This window comes from Podarcis vaucheri (assembly GCF_965113315.1).
Source record: "Podarcis vaucheri genome assembly, chromosome: 12".
NCBI lineage: Eukaryota > Metazoa > Chordata > Lepidosauria > Squamata > Lacertidae > Podarcis > Podarcis vaucheri.
Genome location: NC_138750.1, coordinates 42047342 through 42070471, shown reverse-complemented (window position 1 = coordinate 42070471; position 23130 = coordinate 42047342). Strand labels below are relative to the sequence as shown.

Below are 23130 nucleotides of genomic sequence, written 5' to 3'. Positions count from 1 at the left end.
CTTTCTGAAGCTGCTCTTTGCATTTCAAAGGAAGCTCCCACTGGCATGAATACAGTGGTACCTCGGGTTACATACGCTTCAGGTTACATATGGTTCTGGTTACAGACTCTGCTAACCCAGAAATAGTGCTTCAGGTTAAGAACTTTGCTTCAGGATGAGAACAGAAATTGTGCTCCGGCGGCGCGGCAGCAGCAGCAGGCCCCATTAGCTAAAGTGGTGCTTCAGGTTAAGAACAGTTTCAGCTTAAGTACGGACCTCCAGAACGAATTAAGTACTTAACCCGAGGTACCACTGTAGAAGCTTCCCTTAAAGCGGGGATGGGGAACTTGTGGTCCTCCAGATGTTGTTGGACTCCAACTCTCATAGCCCCCAGCCAACATGGCCAGTAGTTGGGAATTGTGAGAGAGAGCTGTGGTCCCAACAACATCACAGGTTAGCCACCACTGCCCTAAAATGCAGGCAGCAGTTTCAGAGAGGTAAGATAAAGAGCTAATCTTCCAAGTGGTCTCTGGGCTCAAAAGACCTGTGTGTTAATTGCATCCATGTAATTAACCTCAGAAGTAGTTAGGCCCTGGCTCAAGCCAGCATGAGACTTGAACTAAATAAATGTGGCCCTTTCCCCACTACACCCACCTTGCAAAATTTCCCCCTTGCATTGGCGGAATCCCACCAGTGCAGAGAGCATGCTAGCAGCATTTGTGTTGCAACTCTAATATAAATTCATTACAACAGTGTAGCATCTCATTCTGCTGGCGCAGTGAAATTTAGTATCAACGTTATCTTTGCTCTAGCCAACTCTTCTATTAGGCATAGCAGCTGCCTCAGGGAACTGATTTTGAGTGTCACGAGAGGGCAGTAAAGTGATAGTTATATAATTTATTATTATTGTATTTTTCTTGTCAAGTATCTGTGAGATTTGTTGCATCAGATGCCAAAAAGAACTTGACTGGCCTTGGGTACATGGGAGGCAGGAGGCACCAGTTGCTTCTCTGCCTCTGGCAGCAAAGCCTCAAGGTCCAATTTTGTTCTACCCAGTGTGCAGAACAGGATAGGCTGTAATTCAAAAAGAAGATCCTCCATTTCCATGCAATAAAAACAACTGTTATATGTTAAGGTTTCTCCAGGATAGGGTTGGGTTGCAACTTAATATTTTAAAAGGCATTTTAAGGAGATTTGTTAATGTGTTCACTTACATTACTTACGTACGTACGTACCCACCTGCCCTTCACCCTAAAGTCCCTAAAGTAACATAGGGTTACTAGATATCCCTGGTTCCCAGGGATAGCCCCCGGATTTGCAAATCTGTCCCCAGACAAATTCTGTCCCCGGAATGTCCCAAGATTTGCAAATCTGTCCCCAGGAAATGTGGCAGTGGCAGCCTCAGCGGCCTGGGGCCAGCCTGGTAGCGCAGTTGGCTCTGGCTGATTTCAGGAGCTGCTCGCTGCCATGGAGCCCACCATTTTTCCTCACTGGAAGTCCCCATATGATGTCCCAGTGAGGAAAAATGGCGGGCACCATGGCAGTGAGCAGCTCCTGAAGCCAGCCAGAGCCAACTGCACTACCAGGCTGGCTCCAGGCTGCTGAGGCTGCCGCTACTGCCACCACTGTCGAAGGGGAACCGGGCATGTCTGGCGGTATAGATCTCCTGCCCCCTTCCCCCTTCATTTTGACTGATTGAGGGAGGCTTGGAAGTTGCGGGCGGGCGGCCATTGCCCAGTTTTTTAAAAACTCTGCGCATTTAGGTTTCACAGGGTGCAAAAGAAGGGCTTTGCACCTTTATACAATATGCATGTGTGCTTGGGCCCAGGGTCTTTTGCCTCACCATCCCCACTACTGACTCCCTGTTGCTACTCAGCTTCAAAAAAAAAGGGGGGAAAAAGAAAAAAAGAAAAGAAAAAAGAAAAGTGTCCCCGGATTCATTGATAAAAAATCTGGTAAACATATTATAACACAATATTGAAAACAGTTTTCAAACAACTTAAAATTACATTTGTCCAATCTACTTGATGTGATAATCGGGACGAGAAGCAGAAGACCATTTATTCGATCATTTCCCCGGACCCAGACCTATCTCCCATGAAAAAAAAAATCTCGAAAGCAGTTTACAACAGCAAAACGTGTCTTCAGAACAATTTAAAAACCGGGAGAACCCACCAACCAACACCAGTTTTCCATTACTCGTCAGGAGAGACTTTAACCAGTCAATGTCCCGCCACCTACAATCCAACCAACTTGTCTGAAGTTAGCAGAAGAACGCTCGGAACGAGGCGTCGGGCAAAAGGGGGAAAAGGAGTTGGTGAAAAAGGAGGAAAGGCGGCTTCACATTCGGCCGCCGCGCATGCCCAGAAGTGCCGCGCATGCTCCTTAGTAGGCAAGAAGCCTTGGCTCGGCCGCAACCTCGCCTCGCAACTCCGCCGCTGGGAGCGCGATGCCTCTGTGGGCGGGGCCAAGGGAGTAGGCTGGAGGCAGTGGCGGCGGCGGCCTCCCCCCCCCGTAGGAGGGTAGAGGGCGTGGCCTGAGGAGGCGGAGGCGGCGCGCGGGGCCATTTCAGCGAGCGGCGGCGGCGCAGGCGGCCCGGCCAGGATGCGCTTGGCAGCGTCTCGCGGCAGTAGCAGCAGCAGCAGCAGCAGCAGCTGCGGCACCAGCAGCAGCAGCGCCAGGGACGAGCCCGCCGCTTCCCTCCTGCCGCAACCGCGCTAGCGTCCGCCGCGCAGCCAGAGCCGCGCTCCGTCTCTCCTCCCGGCCCTGCCGGTCCCTGCTCCACCTCCTCCTGTGTCGGCGGCGGGAGCATCGCCGTCCCTCCTTCTCTGCCCTGCTCCTCTCGCGTCTGCTTCCTCGGCGTCTCCCATGGCGGCCCCGGGCAACATCGTGTCCGTTATGGCCAGCAAGACCAAGACCAAGAAGAAGCATTTCGTGGCCCAGAAAGTCAAGCTCTTCCGGGCCAGCGACCCGCTGCTCAGCGTCCTCATGTGGGGGGTGAACCACTCGGTAAGAGCCGGCGCTTCCTAGGGCGGGGGGTGGTTGCTTTGCTGGCCCGGCGGAGGCCCCTTCGTCTCCGCCGCAACCTCCGCCTCCTCCCTCCACCCCTCTCCTCCTCCTGTCAATGCGGGGCCTCTCTCTGTGCCCCCTCGCTTCCCATACTCCGGATCAGTACCTTCCCCGTAGCTCTATCTACCTCCCCATTTAGCAGTTCTGAAAGGGAGCACGTACTTGCAACCCCCCCCCCACATATGCACACTTTCTCTTTTTAATCCGCCCATCTCTCCCACCCCCTTTCTCTGTTTTATAGGGGATTCCTGCCAGTAGCTTCTAGTGAGGATGGGGACTGGCTAGTGTAGTTAGAAAGGGGAAAGATGAAATGTCTTCACCTGTGGGGTAGTCTGTGTGCTTCTCTGCCTGTAGGGTAGGAATGTGCCCTTGGGCACTTGAGTTCAGAGGTGTACTGCCCTTGGGGTGGCAAAAGCCATGGGTGTGCCGTACACCCTGCCTTATATTTTCTCTTTGTGCACCTTTCTCTGTGGCATGCACACACAACCTTGTGTATAGGGCTATGGGCATCCCAGTACTTGGTAGCTGCTATCACTATTTGCTGTGGCGACTAAATGGACCTCAAAGCAATACCGTTCTTATATTCACTGTGCTAGCTGATTGTACTTCTTGCCCTGAAATGGGCTTGGGGGGTGGGAATCTGCTAAACAAACGCTACTCTTATTTAAGTGCGTCTTGGGGATGGTTGACAGTTGGGCAGCGTTAGATTAATGGTAGGAGCTGTGTGTGTTTTGCCACTGGGCTAATGGCTTTGCTGCTGTCCAGGTTGGATGCATTTTGCTGAGTAGTGGTAAAAAAATATGTCAGGCTGCAGAAGTGCTGGGATCTGTTATACATGCACAGCAAACCATCTTCCCCCCCCCCCAACCAACCCCCAACATAATCAGTATTGTGTAGCTGGGAGGCAGGGCGATTAATGATGTCTGAGATAAAACACTGCTACGGTAAGGAAGCTAGAGGCATGCTGCTGCCTTGGAGTACTGCAGTGTTCTGCTTCTCTGTTGGTAGCGGCGCTTCTACCTGTGCCGTGTTGATCTGATCAGATCAAGGAGAACAGAAATGTGAGACTTGGCTCCTGGCTTTTGGCAGAGTTGTAGCATATCAGCTTGAATATTGGCAATGATAGGACCTTGTGACTTCAGCCAAATATTATTTATGAGCAAGCTTTGAAAATAACTAGTTCTGATGGCTACGCATGTCTGGTTTCAATGTTGGCTGTTCTAGGATGTACTTTGTAGTAGGACTTAAGATGCTTGAAGCTTGGATTGCACTATGTATAAAAGCCTTTAAACAAGAAAAGGGGTGTTGACTTGTCAAGTAAAAAACATGTGTAATGTCTTACCTTGTTAGGGTTGTGTTCACCTGGTTAAAGTGATGATACTTCAGTTATGCAAGTGTGTTCAGACGAGACCTGCAAGGTTTTCTGTTCAAGGTGCTGCTGCAAACTGCCCTTGAGATTGGGGAAGGGGGGGGAGGAGCACAATCTGTTCTGTGAACTTCTGATATTTGCAATTTGCTGACTCTCCCTACTTTGCTTGGACAGAAACCTTTGCTGTCTTGTTACTTTCAGTTACTTCAGTTACTTAAAACAAACTGACCGTGAATTTCTCCCACTGAACTTGTGTGCCTATATTGGCAGCTTTTACCAGAAGCTAAATCGGGCTGCCTTTTGATCTTCAAACCTAGCTACTTCCAAATCCTCTCTGCTGCCTACACACTTCCCCTCTCTTTCTTGAAAAGTGCATTGTTTTGCAAATACACTTGTGTGGTTGAGAATTGTTTTGCAAATGCATTGTTGTACATATATGGGAAATATCCACCACTGCACAGGCATTGCCCTTTGCACAAGTGCAGGTTTGTATGCAACTTTAAGATGTTAATGATAACTTTCATAGCTATTCCCTCTGTTCTCTTGCAGTGGTGCTATGCTGCTTCTTGAGGTAAGGTTTGTGGTTTGGTGACTAATCATCCTCTTTATCCAGAAACAGCATAATACTATCTTTCTTGGGAAACGTATCTGTGTTAGGGGGAAGTTGGCTAACAAGTATCCTGAAGCAGAGTTACTAGACTTCTCATTTCTCAGACTTATTCTTGGCATCTAGATATATTGGAAGTTGTGCTAAACTGTGTAATGGCTCTCCATCTTCATATTTCCCCAACAGCAAGTGAAGATCGTTTTAACTAAAGCTTTTCATCCAAGGAAGAGTGATTCTATGTGGAAACTTTGTCTTAAAATATGAAAACCGAGCACAGCATCAGAGCATTGCATGTGGGTATATTTACACAAATGTGTCCATCTTCGGTCACTGTCCTAGGTCTCATCACCCAAGAACCTCTTTTGTATACAAGAAATAATTTCACACTTCTGAGCCACAGACCCTTTGGTAGCAATCTAGGCTTGGGCTTGTGGAACTGTGAAAGCATCACCTGTGGCGTCCGCCTTATGATAAATGAGAGAGATGGGTTGTTGACTCTTCAGTTCTCTTTTAACCTCTGATTTGTTTACATCTTCAAGAGATGAAGGCAAGTTCAGGGGTTATCTCAGAATAATTGATAATGTAATCAGACTCGTTTTCTATTGATTGAGGTAGTAAATGCCATGGGTTGATGACTTTGACATTAAAATAATTGTAACAGATTTGTCTTGTAGGATGAGAAGCTGCAGGATATGTTGAACTGTAACTTTTAGTGCAGAGTTTTCACCATGTTTTTTAACTTCAAGTCTTGCAGTGGCAAAATAATTTTTCTAGATGCAGTACTTCTAAATACATAACTTAATAGACTACTTGGAACATGTGTTAACTTAGAAGCAGCCTGATCTGCTAAGAATGGGGCCATAGGGCTAGACTTGTAAAAGATAAGGTAAATTAATTTGAAAAGGGAATTTAAAAGTCATTAATAAAGATTAGCAATCGTTAGGTTGTCTCCCTCATAGCTTTAACTTCTTTTTAAACTCTACCAGACTGAGCAGCTTTTGTAAGATACTAATGTTGAAGTCATACTGAATACATTGAAACCACAAGTGTAGAATTAAAGTGTGAAAAGTGTAAAATCTGAAGAAAAACCAGAGTATGTTTAGAATTAAAGAAATTGCAGAAACATGCTCTTAACTAAACTTGTAGAAGAAAAGAAAATACGGTTTTAAGTACTCTTATTTTGTAAGTGCGTGTCTTGGAATGACGGTTCTTTTAAATGACCAAAGCGTTATAGGCAATGCTGGAAAAATATATTTCAAATTCCTAAGCCAGTTTGAGCTTTTTATATTTTTAGATGCCAACCTTGGGCAAATATGTTATGGCTCGTCTCCCCACCCCTACAGATTCTATACCTTTTGTAGGTATTGTTAGATTCCTGCACCTTTGTCTAGTCCTGGGCATAAGGGAAAGTACTGTATTTTTCGCTCTATAGGACACACCGGACGATAAAATGCACCTAGATTGGGGGGGAGGAAACAAGAAGAAAAAAATTCTGAACCCCAGAAGCCAGAACAGCAAGAGGAATCTGGCTTCTGGGATAGCCTCTTGCTGTTCTGGCTTCGGGGACAGCCTTTCTAGCCTCTGCTGGGCATGGGGTGTAGGCACCCCACTGCCCTGCAGAGGCTTTGAGCAGCTAACCCCAAGCTAGAACAGCGAGACAGAGCGCTGTGCAGCGCTCCGTCTCCCTGTTCTGGCTTTGGGCTTAGCCGCGCAGCCTGCATTCGCTCCATAGGATGCACACACATTTTCCCTTACTTTTTAGAAGGGAAAAAGTGCATCCTATAAAGTGAAAAATATGGTAAATACTAAGAGTTATAGGAATGCATTCGCCATTTGTGTGTGTAGGCTTTGAATAGTACATAACTGTGTTCTGTGTTTGTCTACAGCTTCCTTGGAACCTGTGCAGAGTATCTTGGGTGGAGAGGAGTCCTCTCACTCATCCCATTTGGCACAGAAAATTGCTACTTGGAAAGTGGGTAGAGCAGAGTCTCTTCTGCCTTTGCTAAGAACTGATTGCAACATTTTTATAATCCCCACGATCCTGTTTCATATCATAGTGAACATCTGTGGAATTTCTTGTCTGGGAATGAAAAAGCTTTCTGTGAACAGTGTTTCTAACAAGCAGCTTTCCCCATGAGTAAGGACCATATAATAATAATGATAATAATAATAATAATAATAATAATAATAATAATAATAATAATAATAATAATAATAAAATAATAGAAAACTCTTATTTGCCTTCATTTTCAAAAACAAAAAACAGCAACTTCTTAAAAATATAGTGCTATTGTTGCTAGTTAATGAGTTTTTGCCCTTTTTAATATATATATATTTTACTAGCACTGGTATGATCACATTTTCATGCTATAATTTCTTGGGGGTAGAGCTAACTTTTCTGCTTAGAAATGCTTGCCCAAATGGCTTGGAGCAAAAGTAATTTGTAATTTACCCCCCCACACTCCAACACTTGAGCAGTGAGTGCTTAAAATAAGCTTCTGAGCTTTCACCAGCAGCTACTACTAGCTCATGGAGCACCTAGCCTGATAGATATGCAGATCATGCAAGTGCAGATTGGCGCAAGGCCAAAACAATATTGACTTTCCATTTTGAGCAAGAAGAAGAGTTTCAGGGTAAGGTTGCTTTCCTCAGAATACAGCTGGGCATTACAAGATAGATAATCTTTTGTTCCAAGCCCATTAATTTCATATGCTGACAGCATCACTAATAGACTTTTATTTTTAGGAGGCTATGAAAACAGCCTTGGCTTCAAACTTGAATATAAGAATGAAAAAGGTTAGAATTCATTTGTAACATAAGTGTAGGTAGACCTAACTTTTAGGTTGGCTCTTTGCTTTGGTTTGAGGGTTTTATGTGGCCCCAGGTTTGTAATGCTGGAGAATGGGGTGGACCTCTCCCAGTAATGCTATGTCTTAAGCCCTTTTAAGGCCTCTTGCCAGCCCCATCTGGGGTTGGGATGGAGAATGGAGCCATCTATAGTGAAATGTTATGTATAATAATTAATAATAATTTATTTATACCCCGCCCATCTGGCTGAGTTTCTGCAGCCACTCTGGGTGGCTTCCAACCGAATATTAAAAACAATACAGCATCAGACATTAAAACACAGGGCCGCCTTCAGTTGTCTTTTAAAAGTAAAATAGTTGTTTATTGCCTTGACATCTGCTGGGAGGCCGTTCCACAGGGCAGGCACCACTACTGAGAAGGCCCTCTGCCTGGTTCCCTGTAACTTCACTTCTCGCAGTGAGGGAACCGCCAGAAGGCCCTTGGAGCTGGACCTCAGTGGACTTTTGTGCTCGGAAACGTACTGGGAGCCAATGAAGATCTTTCAGGACCAGTGTTATATGGTCTCGGCGGCCACTCCCAGTCGCCAGTCTAGCTGCTGCATTCTGGATTAATTGCAGTTTCCAAGTCACCTTCAAAAGTAGCCCCACGTAGAGCGCATTGCAGTAGTCCAAGCGGGAGATAACCAGAGCATTCACCACTCCGGCGAGACAGTCCGCGGGCAGGTAGGGTCTTAGCCTGCTTACCAGATGGAGCTGGTAAACAGCTGCCCTGGACACAGAATTAACATGCGCCTCCATGGACAGTTGTGAGTCCAAAATGACTCCCAGGCTGCGCACCTGGTCCTTCAGGGGCACAGTTACCCCATTCAGGATCAGGGAGTCCTGTATGTAAAGCATAGACTGTCCCTGCTGTTCAAGACCATGGCCTTAGAGTACATAGTGCAACTCTGGCACAATGTGACTTACCCGCTGCTCTCCCATAAAACCCCAGTCAGTCTACGTGTTGACTAACTTTGGGTTTAGCCCTGAAAATGTGAGGACATGCAAGCATCCGACAATCTTCAAAGTGCTCTGACTTAACTGAGTGAGAAAACTGATCAAGGGTGTGGAACAGCTCCCCTATGAGGAGAGATGGCAGCATTTGGGCATTTTAGTTTAGAGGAAAGGCAATTAAGAAGTGATATGATAGAGGTATATAAAATTATGCCTGGTGTGGAGAAAGTAGATAGGGGAGCAGACCAAAAAAATAATAATGCAGCACATAGTTAAACTTTGGAATTTGCTCCCACAGGAGACAGTGATGGCCACCAACTTGGATGGCTTTAAAAGAGGATTAGACAAATCCACGAAGGATTAGGCTATTGTTGGCTATTACCTACCCATAATGGCTATGCTCTGCCTCCATGGTTGAAAGTTATAAGCAAATTGCAGGAAACCACAGAAGGGGAAGAAGGCTTTTGCACTCAGATCCTGCTTGCCAGCTTCCCACAGGCATCTGGTTGGCCACTGGGACAACATGATGCGGCTGGGTGAGATGAGCCCCTGGCCTGATCCAGAAGGCTCTTTTTACATTCTTAATTGGGGGGGGGGGGGAATACGTCTTTCAGGCCAAACTGTAGGAAGACCTTCTCTCATGCTGCACCATGTTGGCTAAATTACGGGGCTATAGATCTGATTTGCATTCTTCTCAATGGAAATCCGATGTGTAGAACTCCAGGACTGGCTTGTTCTGAATTTCTAAAAGCTATTGCAGTGACTGCCAATATCATAAAAGCTGGGCCATCCAAAACAGGATTGAAATCATTCGATGCATTGTGCATTTAGTAATGCTAACTGTCAGTCATAATGGAACATTGAAGACACAGTTAAGATGTCAGGTATGATATAATAAGTCAATGCATTCTACAATACCTGCCAATTTATTGCCCAATTCACTCAGTTTGCCGAGAGCTCCGAACGGAGCCCTTGAATCTGCTGCCACTCTGAATAATTTGGTGTTTGCAAACTTGAGTCACTTTGCTGCTAACCCTAACTTGAGATACGAGTTATCAATCCATAGGAGGACTTGTTCTCTTATCCTATGAATGCTAAGTTTTTTCAGGAGCCTTTGAGAGCTTCTCTCAGAAGCTATTTGAACATTTAAGTATATGATGTCCACTGGCTCACACCTGTCCATATGCCTGACACACTCCCCACAAATGCTAAAATGTTCATAAGACAGGACTTGCCTTTGGAGAAGCCATGCTGATTCTTTTTCGTTAAGACTAATTCTTGTGTAGGCTTGGCTATACCACAATTCATGTTATCTTGAACATAGTCCCCAATCTACCCGAAACAGATATTCAGCAAATTGACCTGCACCTTCCTGGATTCTGGTCCCCTAATCTTTAAAAACTAGTGTTACGTTTGCTGTTTTCCAGCCCTCTGGTACAAAGGCCAATCTTTGTTGAGTGGTAACCACCTGCTTGATTAAGATGGCTTGGCATTACATAAGTGGTCTTCATGTTTGAGGGAAAGCTACAGCACTAAAGGTTACGCATTTTATACTTAGAGCAGATAACATGGTGGAAAAAGTTGAAAGATTGCACTTTAAACATTTAACGCAAACTATTCAAACCAGCAGTTGCTATAGTTACTGTGGTAGCATCTGCAAACCCATAGGACATCTTAAGTAGGCAGATCAGACTATCTCTCTCTTTCTAAAATGTGACTCATTTACAAGAACCAGATCCACTCTTCTTACTAAGTAAAGGAACTTGCAAGATGTGTGACCTTACAGGAGAATAACACAAATTCCCAAAATATTCATGCATGGCAGTGATTCTTTAAATATAGAATGAGTCCAAATGGATACAGGGCATCTTGGAGGGATGGTAGTGCAAAGATAAGATCATGAGCCCTGTGGTGCTTGCCTTCCTATGTTGTCCAACTCCCTAAAAGATAAGAGAGGGTTGTCTATATTGGATCTCTGGGACAACTTTCTTTCTACCTCTATCTTCCAACTTGATAGAGAAAAGGAGCTGTTTGTTCTCTTGTAATGATGCTGCTTTGTATGGCTTTAGATAGTCTTATGCCTTGCTCTTCCTTTAGCGCAGGTGATAATGCCTCATGCCATATATACTTGCAGCTTTAGGATGTACTGTGGTACCTTGGGTTACATACGCTTCAGGTTACAGACTCCGCTAACCCAGAAATCTTACCTCGGATTAAGAACTTTGCTTCAGGGTGAGAACAGAAATCGTGCAGCGGTGGTGCGGTGGCAGCAGGAGGCCCCATTAGCTAAAGTGATGCTTCAGATTAAGAACAGTTTCAGGTTAAGAATGGACCTCCAGAACGAATTAAGTTCTTAACCCGAGGTGATTGCACCACTGTATTCTGAACTTCCACCTGCAGAGCTGAGGGTTAACTTGGCCCCCTTCCATGTGTATCTTTACTTTTTGCCCTCCCCAACCCAGTATTAGCAGACTTTAAAAAAACACTGAGCTGATGTCTAGTAACCCTGTTACTGTTGGAGGATGATTTTTCTTTGAATACCATATTTTTCCATGTATAAGACATATCCATGTATAAGACGTGTATAAGATGATCCCCCTTTTTTAACCCAAAATTAAGAAATTAAGTTGTTCAGCTTTTTGGGGTGGGGTGGGGTGGGGAGGTCACTTCCGCCAATCACTCACCCGCCTGCCCACCACTGCTGATCGCACACCTCGCTGCAGCCAATTGTCTGCCAGTTCACCGCCACCAGCAGCCCTCCCACCCACTTGCCACAGCCGCCAATCACCTGCCCGCCTTGCCACAGCCACCAATCGCCAGCAGGCTATTAATCACACATCCCTTCTCTGCATTCACTATCCGTGTATAACACGACACCCAATTTTTGCCTTTTTTTTTTTTTTTAGCAAAAAGCATCATCCTATACATGGAAAAATACAGTGGTACCTCGGGTTACATACGCTTCAGGTTACATACACTTCAGGTTACACACTCCGCTAACCCAGAAATAGTGCTTCAGGTTAAGAACTTTGCTTCAGGATAAGAACAGAAATTGGGCTCCGGCAGCGCGGCGGCAGCGGGAGGCCCCATTAGCTAAAGTGGTGCTTCAGGTGAAGAACAGTTTCAGGTTAAGTACGGACCTCCAGAACGAATTAAGTACTTAACCTGAGGTACCACTGGATGGTACTTCTCTTGGGGAAGCCAGTGTGAGGAAATGAAACACTGTATTAATTACACCAAAGCAGGCAGAGTTACTTAAGTTGCAAAACCCCAACTGGGCATAGGGTTAGACAGTAAATCCTAACATAGTTGAAGGCATTGGCAAAAGGGAAGAAGAATCTTGCTGAAGGCTTTTAGTTTGTAAAACTCTGAAATACTGGAAACCTAATATGTAATTTCCACTTCATTGTTCAAACTGTGAGTTCTAGTGCTCATGCAGTCAAAGTGGCACTGCCCAAGCAACAAGAGGGAGGTATTAGCAGTCTCGGGAACTTCAAAGTTTGCAGAAGTGCATCTTTAGAAAAGCCTTAAGGAGAATGTCCAGAACAGCCCAGTGCGGACTGAGCATGCTCAGTGAGCATAGAATGTTGACAAACTCCAGTGGGGGTGGGAGAGGATGGAATGCAGTGGTTGGAATTCTGAATGCCAGTGATGGACTGTGCAGAATTTGGTTGCAGATCTGACTTGCATCTGCTGAAATCCCATGATCTAGAGATTGAATTCATGTATGCAAACCTTATTTTCTATTAAGGTTAGAATAGAATAGTTCGCACTACTGGAATTAAAAATCAATGGGCATATATGTGTGTGCTAGTTCCTGTAACTTCAGTTGTAAATAGAAATGTAATATTTTACATGTCACCAACATAGTACATTTGCTAGACAACTGCTACTTCATTAATAGTATCAAGATTCCCATCCCTTTTCGTGGGGTAAAGCAGTATCCACATCTGCTTCCTTTGGGGCAACACCATGTTCGGTTAACATGATTTTCCCTAGTAGGCAGTCCTTTGTCCTTTTGGAATTGCTGTATCTTCTCTGAACCTGTTGAGGGTTTTGTGGCATTTTCTGGAACTGCAAGTACAACCATCTCAGAAGCAGAGTCTGTATAATTAGCCTCAGGCTGGCTTGATCTGAGCATTCTCTTGGTGGCACTCTTGATACTGTGTGGATACTCCTAAAATCTGTTGATTACAAGTAAGACTTTGACACTTGACTTGTCTCGAGACGTAAGCTATAGATTTGCCAATATAACCATGTAATGCACCTTGTGATGGCCAAAGAAAATCCAAAGACCATCCCGTCACTGTCAACGACAGTGGCACCATTGACACACCACAGTAAACCTTTTGTTAGCTGTTTACTATGTATGTGCCTAAAAGGGCTCTTTTCCTCCTCCCCACTCACATTGGGAAGGAAACAAAGCATGATCCCTGGCTTAGCATTTCCACCCGAAATGAGGATTGGGCATTGTTTTGTACCCAACAAACCATGAACTCTAGCCAGTGTTTGCTCTTGGCTTACTGATCAGGGTTTGTTGGGTGCAAAACAATTCACTATCTCTGTTTGGGGTGTAAATGCTAAGTCCACGGATCATGTTTTGTTTCCTCCCAGCATAAGCTGAGAGGGGCAAAGATTTTGCCCATGCATTGTAAGACATTGGTTTTCAAGGTACCATGAAGTGCATATGCAACCATTAATTTGTGCATTTGTTATTGTTTAAGCTGAGCTGCAAGTTGTGTTTCTATGCTGATTTTAGTATTGTAAATCTTGTATCACCATTGTTGAGTGGTGATGCTGGAACTGGTGCCAAAGCACATATAAAAAGGTTGTCTTTGTGTTGCCATAGAGCACATCACTCTGGAGTAAGTTAGCTTGGTATTAAAGCATATGGCAAGCCCCCCAACGTAATTCATTTCTTTACAGTTAATACTTTTTTCACTTTATGATTTTCTTTCTGGTTAGAGGTACGCAGTCTTCCATTGCCCCCACCCCTATTCTATCACTGAATCATCTGCTTTTTCTTGGCAAACTTTCTCAAGACTGTTTACAGTAGCATCAGCAGCATAATTATTAGGACTGATGGGCTTGCTAGATAACATGCAGTCACTTCCCCAAAATGCTTTTCAGTTGAGCAGATTGAATGCAGACAAGATGAAAGTACTCAATATGCCTTTAAGTTAATTGCACTCTTGAAGACATGGGACCCCTTGTATGCTGGTTTAGTGTTATAGCAATCAGCCCCCATGACTATGAGCTGGTTCATATGTAAAGCTAAGCCAAACCATGGCTTAGCATGAATGGGCGAGTTCCTGAGGAAACCCCAGTTTATTTCACTTCAGTGCAGCAATGGCAACACAGGAGGAACAAAGCAGCTACAATCTTCTCTTTGCCATTGTCTGGTTTAGCATTACAGGTGCCTTCTAGAAGACAATCTCTTCCCCCTAATATAAGATGACATCACTTGGATTCCAAATCAGAGTGGTCAAAATATGCAAAAACTGCATACAAAATAGGTTCTTAACTTCAAAACTATTAACGGAGATAGGATCTTACAGGTTGAAGAATCAAGCTTATTTTCCATCCCTTATATTCTACAACTTCGGCATTAAATTTATATTCCCAGAGTGGCTAAGTAGTAAGGCAGTAGGAATCTGAAATGAAAAATGGCTGTCATAATAGCTAATGCTGCTGATTTCTAGCACATGATTGAAGTAGATGCATTAGTATGTAAAATGCCATATGTACACATGCCTTAGCTATCATTAGCTATAGTTGGTGTATGTTGTTAGCCAGGAAATCTGTCTTTTGGCTGCGTTCTCTAATGCGCTGTAGAATGTACTTTTTGGTAATACCTCCCATTAATATGAAAAGTATGAATCTGGTGGTAGTGGTTCTGCAAGAGGGAAAATGTAATACAGTGGTACCCCGCAAGACGAATGCCTCGCAAGACGGAAAACCCGCAAGACGAAAGGGTTTTCTGTTTTGGAGGCGCTTCGCAAGACGAATTTCCCTATGGGCTTGCTTCGCAAGACGAAAGCCCATGGGGAAATCTCCGGGGACCTGTTTTAAATTGCTGGCGGTCGGGAGCAAAGACTTTCGCCCATAGCCGGCCTTCAGAAGAGGTCCTGGACCTCTTCTGAAGGCCGGCGGGGGGCAAAAGTCTTTGCTCCCCCCCCCGCCTGCCTTCCCGGGACAGCGGAGACTTCTCTGCTGTCCCGGGCGATCTTAAAATGCTGGCGGGCGGGAGCGAAGCGTTCGCTGCCGACCCCCAGCATTTTAAAATCACCCCGGGACAGCAGGGGCTTTTAAAATGCTGGCGGTCGGCAGCAAAGCCCTCCTGTCCCCGGAGCTTGTGGGGCGGGAGGTGGGAAGAAGGGCTTTTTTCCCACCGCCAGCCTTCAGAACAGCCTTCTGAAGGCTGGCAGTGGGAAGAAAAGCCCTTGTCCCCCCCCCAGCCTTCAGAAGAGGTCGGGGACAGACTGTCCCCGGACCTGGTCTGAAGGCGGTTTCCCTAGGAACGCATTAATTGATTTTCAATGCATTCCTATGGAAAACCGTGCTTCGCAAGACGAAAAACTCGCCAGAAGAAAAAACTTGCGGAACGAATTAATTTCGTCTTGCGAGGCACCACTGTACCTAGTTGTGAGAGCAACTCAAGCAAGTCACTTCACTTAACCATTACTTCCTCTTATTATTGCTCTGTTTGTTCAGTGGTGAGTATTTTCACTTTTTAAATATAGTAGCACCTTCCCTCAGTTGCATGTGGCAGGTCTCTTTGCATTTTGGCATAACGGAAGGAACTTAGGAGCTTCTAGGTATTAGTCCACAGAGGCAAGTAATTTATCTTGAAGGAATTGGAAACCTGTGGCCTTCCAGGTGTTGTTGGACCCCAGCTCCACAATCATCCACAGCCAGGAAGGCCAATGATCAGGGAGAGATAGCAGAAGAGCTGCAGCCTGCTATAAGGTGCTGAGAAGCACTTGAAATGGATATCTATAAAGGAGAACTTGAGTTCTCCTTTTTCCTTAGGGGGAATTCAGTAGCAAGCTCATCTCTTATATGAAAAAGTCGCCATTTGCTGGTTTGATATGAAAACACCCAGTACTATTTTCCTAGAAAAAGAGATGCTGGAACTCACCATGAATGCCTCCCTTGTTTTCTTATAATGCCAATTGCACCCACCTGAGAGGGACTGGAACTGAGTTCCAGTGAGTTCCAGCTGAAAGAAAGACCTGAAAACCAAAGTTTCATGAACTTGGTAGATGAATAGATGAATTGATGCTCTTCATGATTTATTTATTTTTAAACTTGGGATTAATTCCCAACTTGCCATGCATGCTTTATCTTATGTGGAAGTAGTGGGGGGACGCAGGTGGTGCTGTGGTCTAAACCACTGAACCTCTTTGGTGTGCCAATCCAAAGGTCAGTGGTTCGAATCCGTGTGATGGGGTGAGCTCCTGTCGCTCTGTCCCAGCTTCTGCCAACCTAGAAGTTCGAAAGCATAATATTGTGAGTAGATAAATAGGTACCGCTGGAGCGGGAAGGTAAATGGTGTTTCCGTGTGCTCTGGTTTCTGTCACGGTGTTCCGTTGCGCCAGAAGGGGTTTTGACCATGCTGGCCACATGACGCGGAAAAGCTGTCTGTGGATGAACGCTGGCTCCCTCAGCCTGAAAAGAAAGATGAGCGCCGCACCCCATAGTTGCCTTTGGCTGGACTTAACTGTCCTGGCGTCCTTTACCTTTTACCTTTACCTATGTGGAAGTGATGGGACGCGGGTGGCGCTGTGGGTAAAAGCCTCAGCGCCTAGGGCTTGCCGATTGAAAGGTCGGCGGTTCGAATCCCCGCGGCGGGGTGCGCTCCCGTTGCTCTGTCCCAGCGCCTGCCAACCTAGCAGTTTGAAAGCACCCCAGGGTGCAAGTAGATAAATAGATAAATACTGGCGGGAAGGTAAACGGCGTTTCTGTGTGCTGTACTGGCTCGCCAGATGCAGCTTTGTCACCCTGGCCACGTGGCCCGGAAGTGTCTCCGGACAGCGCTGGCCCCCGGCCTCTTAAGTGAGATGGGCGCACAACCCTAGAGTCTGTCAAGACTGGCCCGTACGGGCAGGGGTACCTTTACCTTTTTATGTGGAAGTGATAGAAAATGCATGATGATTGAAGTTGTCTTTACTAGTGGTTAGAGCTGAACAGCACTGAGAAATCTACTGAATATAAACTCACTCATTTTCATTTGGCAATGCTTTGTGCTCCAGTATACAGCAACAAGTTTAAGATCTGAAGCACCGAGTCTTTTGATGAGAGCTATAGAGGAAATCATACTGCTATTGGTGCTTTCATCTATTTTGTGAGGGGAGAGGGGGAAGTTCTTATTTTTATTGATCCAAGTTTGGTATGATTTCTTTACTTATTCTGCATGTTCTGTATATGTTTTCCTAAACACATGGATGTTTGTCGCAGTTGTTGCTACAAATCCTAAGCATATGCAAAGCTTTGGTTTCAGTTCAAATTCCAGTACAGTGGTGCCCCGCAAGACGAATGCCTCGCAAGACGGAAAACCCGCTAGACGAAAGGGTTTTCCGTTTTTGAGTTGCTTCGCAAGACGATTTTCCCTATGGGCTTGCTTTGCAAGACGAAAACGTCTTGCGAGTGTTCCGATTTTTTCCCCGCTTTCCCCCCTTTTTCTAAGCCGCTAAGCCGCTAATAGCCTTTAAGCCGCTAATCCGCTAAGCCTTTAATAGCCGCTAAACAGCTAATAGCCGCTAAACCGCTAATAGCGCTAATCCTCTAAGCCGCTAATAGGGTTGCTTCGCAAGACGAAAAAACTGCTAGATGAAGAGACTCACGGAACGGATTAATTTCGTCTTGCGAGGCACCACTGTATTAGTAATTGTTCTGCCTCCTAACCCATGTTTGAATCGGCCTCTCCAAGCAACATAATTGCCAGCAAACTACCTGTACTCAATTTATGCCTGTCTGATAACCCTATTATGCCATTCTATCTGTCTTGTTTTCTGAGGTGTAGGTTCTTGGAGAGGTTTGATCATGCTTGGCTCATTAGTTCACAGCTGTCAGCATTTGCTATTGCTATCATTTAATTCAAGTGTACTTCAGGGGTCAAGAATATATAAAGACTGTTGAGCCACTCTGCCACACTGAATTTCTGAAATCATAGTTTTGAGAATCACCTTCACTTTTTCAATCTGAATGTTAAGTTAGGTGATGTACCGTATTTTTTGCCCCATAGGACGCACCTTTTCCCCTCCAAAAATGAAGGGGAAATGTGTGTGCGTCCTATGGGGCGAATGCAGGCTTTCGCTGAAGCCTGGAGAGCGAGAGGGGTCGGTGCGCACTGACCCCTCTCGCTCTCCAAGCTTTGCGGAGAGTTGCCTGTTCTGGGGACTGGGGTCAGGGGAAGCTCGGGCTTCCCCTGCCCCAGCTCCGCGCCTGGGGGGGAAAATAATTCCCCCCCTTTATTTCCCCCCCAAAAAACTAGGTGCGCCTTATGGGACGGTGCGTCCTATAGGGGGAAAATACGGTACTTAAATGTGGAGTTCTGCAAGTATCCGTTTGTATTTTAATGGTCTAGAGATGGCAAACTTTCCAATGCTTATCTTAAAGAGGAAGATAAAATTAAGCAGTTTCCTTTGTGCACTGTTACGGAGATGACAACATTCTCCTCACTCAGTTGGATACTACATGTTTCACTTTTGGTGTTCTTCTCGTTATTCTAGCTTGTGTTGGAGAATTTGATTGCCAAAAGGATGTGTATTGATTGCCATCCTTTTTATATAACCCTAAGAACTGTGAGTTGTATGTTCTGCTGATTGCGAAAAATTTGTCACCACAACAGACACCATGGTGTTGGCATATTTACTTTGCAGTCTTCTTCAACAAGTTCTGCAGTGCTACAGCTACATGGGTTAAAGCCTAGTTGCACACAACTACACATTTGTTCTGTAGAGACTTTTATATGTTAAACAAGTCATGTGAACTGGCATCTACCAAGGCACTGGAAGCACAAATTGCTGTGTGGATTCTTCACTTTGAATCTCTTTAGTGGAGGGTGTGTCGTTGACAAAAAATGATGTTGTGTGTGCAGTTATTAACCAGCTGTCTTCAACAACTATGAGTGACTGGATGGCTGGAGTACTGTCACAGTGCTAGCAAATGGAGCAGTGCACACACGGATGCCATTCCTGCTATATATAGGTCTTCAGGGATTTCTCTGTGTACCCACAAGAAATCTTTCTGGACTGATCTGTGCTCACAACTGAGAAATGGAGTATGGCTCCATAGTCAGTAATGTTGTTTAATGTAAGGGCATTGCGAGCATGAAAACACTGTACTCTCTACGATATATACCATATTTTTTGCTCTATAACACGCACCCGACCATAACACGCACGTAGTTTTTAGAGGAGGAAAATCCGTAGGCATGCCACCCGTAGGCATTCCCTCCATAACACGCACAGACATTTCCCCTTACTTTTTAGGAGGAAAAAAGTGTTATGGTGCAAAAAATACGGTAATTGTTCTAAACTATTTTTGAATGTTCTGTGGATGACTACAGTTGGTATAGTTAGTGTCATCAGCACCAGCTGAAGTTTCTGAACAGTCTTCAGAGGCAGCCTCACATATAACATGTTGCAGTGATCTAACCTCGAGGTTACCAGAACATAGGTGGCAGAAGTTAGGAAACCCCTGTCCAGTTGGGGTGCTGCTGGGCCGCCAGCCAAAGCTGGTAGAAGGCACTCAGTGCTACTGAGGCCACCTGAACTATAAGTAACATCAGTTGATTGAGAAGCATCCCCAAGCTGTGTATGCGCCCCTTCAGAGGGAGTGTAACCCCATCAAGAGCAGGCAACCTCCCATCCATCTGGTATAGGGAACCACCCACTAACAGTGACTCAGTCTTAACTGGATTGAGTTTCAGTTTATTGGTTCTTATCCAGTCAATTACTGCTGCAAGGCAACTCACTTTCCAGCACATCCTCTGCCACACCTGAGGGCCCCATCCTCAGGAAAGGCTGTGGGGGTTGGAGGCTTGTTTGGAAGAGAGTTGGAGCTGTTGACTCCAATCTTTGAGCTGACCAACTAAAAATTGTAGACCTTTGTTAGCTAGTATGAGCACTATAGGCGAGATCTAGCAATAGATAAGTCTTGAAAGAATATATATATATATTAAGGCTGAACTTCTAGACACATTTTTTGCTGGTTTAGTGGGATTTCCTGATTCCCTCCCCCATTTTTGCCAAGACTGGCAACCGTGGTTGTTCATAATTAGCAATTTGTTGGGCCATTGATTACATAATACTATTCTACATAAAAGTATGGTACCTGGAATACATAGAGTTATTTCTTTGATCTGGAAGACCTGGATTCATATCCCATGTCTACTGTGGACTTGGAGTGACCTTCCTGTGGTCAGTGACGCAGGAATAAAACAAATGTATTGGAAGTAAAATAAGCTTCTTAAATAAGAGTAGTCCAAACTTAAGAAGTTGCTTTTTCTAGCTATGTATACTTCAGATGGTATTTGGATCAGTTCCATGAACTCTGAGTAGTAATAGCCTAGTTCTTTGATCTTAACAGCTGTTTGACAAAGGCTTGTCTTGTCAGTGGTGCAGAGTGACCTGATACTCAAATTAGACGTGTCATGTAGGTCAAACAGGATTCATCATTACTTTGGCCTAACTGCATCATACTTCAGACTCAGCTTTGTGTTTATTTAACTGACAAGAAGATCAAATATCAATCCAGAAAAACAATTTTGTTAATTTCTGTGCATGTTCTCTTTGCAGATTTTGTTTCTGCTGCTCTTTATGTCTTTTTCCCATTTCTGTTAAAGAAGAAGAAAAAAGCCAATAATATTGTAGCTGCCACATCCTCAAGGCACTTAATTCAGATTAGTTGCACTGTATATGTTGGATTGCTTCTGAAATAAGTGGTTTGAGGATTGTAGACTCTGTTACATTCCCCATGGCACAGACACCATCTGTTCCATTTGCTTCTTGTGGCGGCTTGAGCATAATACATAGATTGCAGCCTTTTTTTCTTATCTTGAGCTTCTAGTGAAGAATACATTTAGTTACTAGTCCTTGTTCATAGTATACTTTCTTCAACTTGTGAGTGAAAAATCATCTTGGTCTCCTAGCTAGAAAGAATGAAAGTTTAAAAGGATGTTGACATTCGTGGTAGGAGATGGGACACCATGTAACCTCTTAGTTTCTAAGAGCACTTAAATAAACAACTTTTGTGTTTTTGCTCTTGCATGCTATGGCAGAACCCCAGTGAAACTGCTAATGTGATCCCTGGAGGATTAATAAACATCAAAGCAGGAAATGTTTACTAGATGCTTTAGAAGTATTGCATGTTGAAACTCTTGGTTAAAAGCACATTTGGTCAGTGACAAAGCCTTAGTTTACTGAATTGGAATGACTTAAAAAGTGGGATACTAATATACATACAGGGAATTTTTGAAAAGCCTTCTATCCACTGGAATGGTGGCAGCAGTGGTTACTTGAGCAATATCTTGTTATAAACTAAGGTTATTGTCCATAGAACGGGGGGAAGTCCCATAGTCATAAGAGCTTCTCTCTGTGTTCTCGGCAAGGAATGGAGTCTGTGGTTCAACGCCAACCGCTGTGTGCTTGACAACAATTTCTAACTAGGTCTAGTACAAAACCATTGTAATGGCTATTTAGGTTATTTTCACCCTGTCTTGCAACTTAAAAAGAAACCCTCAGGGTAGCTTATGAAACACAGTGTACACAACAGGGATCTGTGCTGCTTTCTTCTCCTGCAAACAGTGAGGGCAGGACCCAGGTGGGTAGTTTGTTCCAGGCAGGCTGACTGCCACTGTGGGAAGCTATAAACCATTGCTTTCCCTAAGCACCATCACCAGAGGCTGCTTCCTTTCTTCTCCTCTTCACCTCCCCCCTCCCAGCATTCTAGTCCACAGAGACATTTCTGAAGGGGGGGGGGTCTGAATGGAGATTGCACTGGATTGCTTCCAGTCTTGTAACTCTCTCTAACCATATTAACACAGCTTGGTTAATATAAAGCCAAAGATAGCTAGACTATAACTCCTGTTACCCTGGCCCACTGACAGTGCTGGTTAAGGATGATGGGAGCTGGTGTCCCAATGGCATTCAGAGAGCCACAGGCTAACTGCTAATTTAGAATGACATTTACAAGCAGGAGTAAGCCACAGCAAGCCTTGAACTTGTACACTTCCATTCCCCCTATCCTCCAGGAAGAGGCGTTTGGAAGCTTCCCTATTAACCATGATAACCATGGTTAACATGAACGTTTGTCTGGAGTGAGATACCACGGGGTCAGGTCTGGACACTAAAGCCAAACCATGACTTAACTGCTGGCCGCATGGCAACAGCAGCAGAAACGAAGCAGCTGTGATTTTTGCCCCAATTGTGTTTCACTCTTCCTCGTTCACACTTCGCAGTGGTTTGAATTGTCCAGTGAAACTCAGCAGAATTCATTTCCAAGGTTTTGATCTTCTTCACAAATCATCATCTGAACTGTCACTTATGTCAGTTTAAATTCTGTATTTTAGAGTTATACCCTACATTCACAATTGTATATGGGGTTGAAACACAGATAGCTAAGAGCGTATAACAGATAATAGTTAAAAAGTAATTAAACTACAATAGAATTAAAATGATGTAAAAACAAATCTGTTGAAATGCAGGCAGTAAAAAAAAAACAGCACAGCACTATTAAAAGCCCTTTCCTTAAAAGCAGTCAATTCCCCAAAGCCTGCCAGAGCAAGACGAATCTTCACTTGCTGGCAAAAGGACAACAAAAAGGAAGCCAGACTAGCCTCTCCATTAACAGAATTCCAAAGTCTGGGAGCAGCCACTGAGAAGGCCCTACCAGATGTGCCTAGAAGAGTGATGGGACTGAGAGAAGGGCCTCACCCAAAGATCTCAGACCCTGTGCAGTTCATAAGGGAGACTATGGTCTTTCAGATAGCCTGGGCCTAAGCCATGTGGAAATGGAATTGCTGACCACAGGATGTAGCAGTGGCCAAGCCATTAGATGGTAGATGGTGGATGGGAGAGACTGGTGGTAGAGGTGTGTGGAAACCTCTGGCTTGTAATGTCTACTGAATGCAGCCTACTGTACAAAGATTAGAGTTGAATCTGTTGCTGTCCTCACTTTTGCCTCTGGCCTTGCCAACTTAATTGCCTCTGGGGGACACCCACCACTGTCATGTGAAACACACCCAACTGTTGCTTGTGCATGAATTCAACCCTTGGGCTGGAAAATGTTCCCAACCCCTT

At 44.8% G+C, this 23130-nt stretch overlaps 1 protein-coding gene across 6 annotated transcripts in view; it reads left to right on the top strand.

Annotated features, from left to right (window-relative positions):
- Positions 1-23130, top strand: part of PIP4K2A (phosphatidylinositol-5-phosphate 4-kinase type 2 alpha) — a 204459-nt gene that overhangs the window by 139020 nt on the left and 42309 nt on the right. Inside the window, exon 1 of one of the 6 annotated variants that reach the window (XM_082193660.1) lies at positions 2551-2988. The exons of the other annotated variants lie outside the window; for them this stretch is intronic. Within the exon in view, the coding sequence (XP_082049786.1) occupies positions 2848-2988 (141 nt within the window). The 5' untranslated portion in view covers positions 2551-2847. Of the gene's footprint in view, positions 1-2550; positions 2989-23130 lie in introns of those variants that run through there. 6 annotated transcript variants of the gene reach the window in all.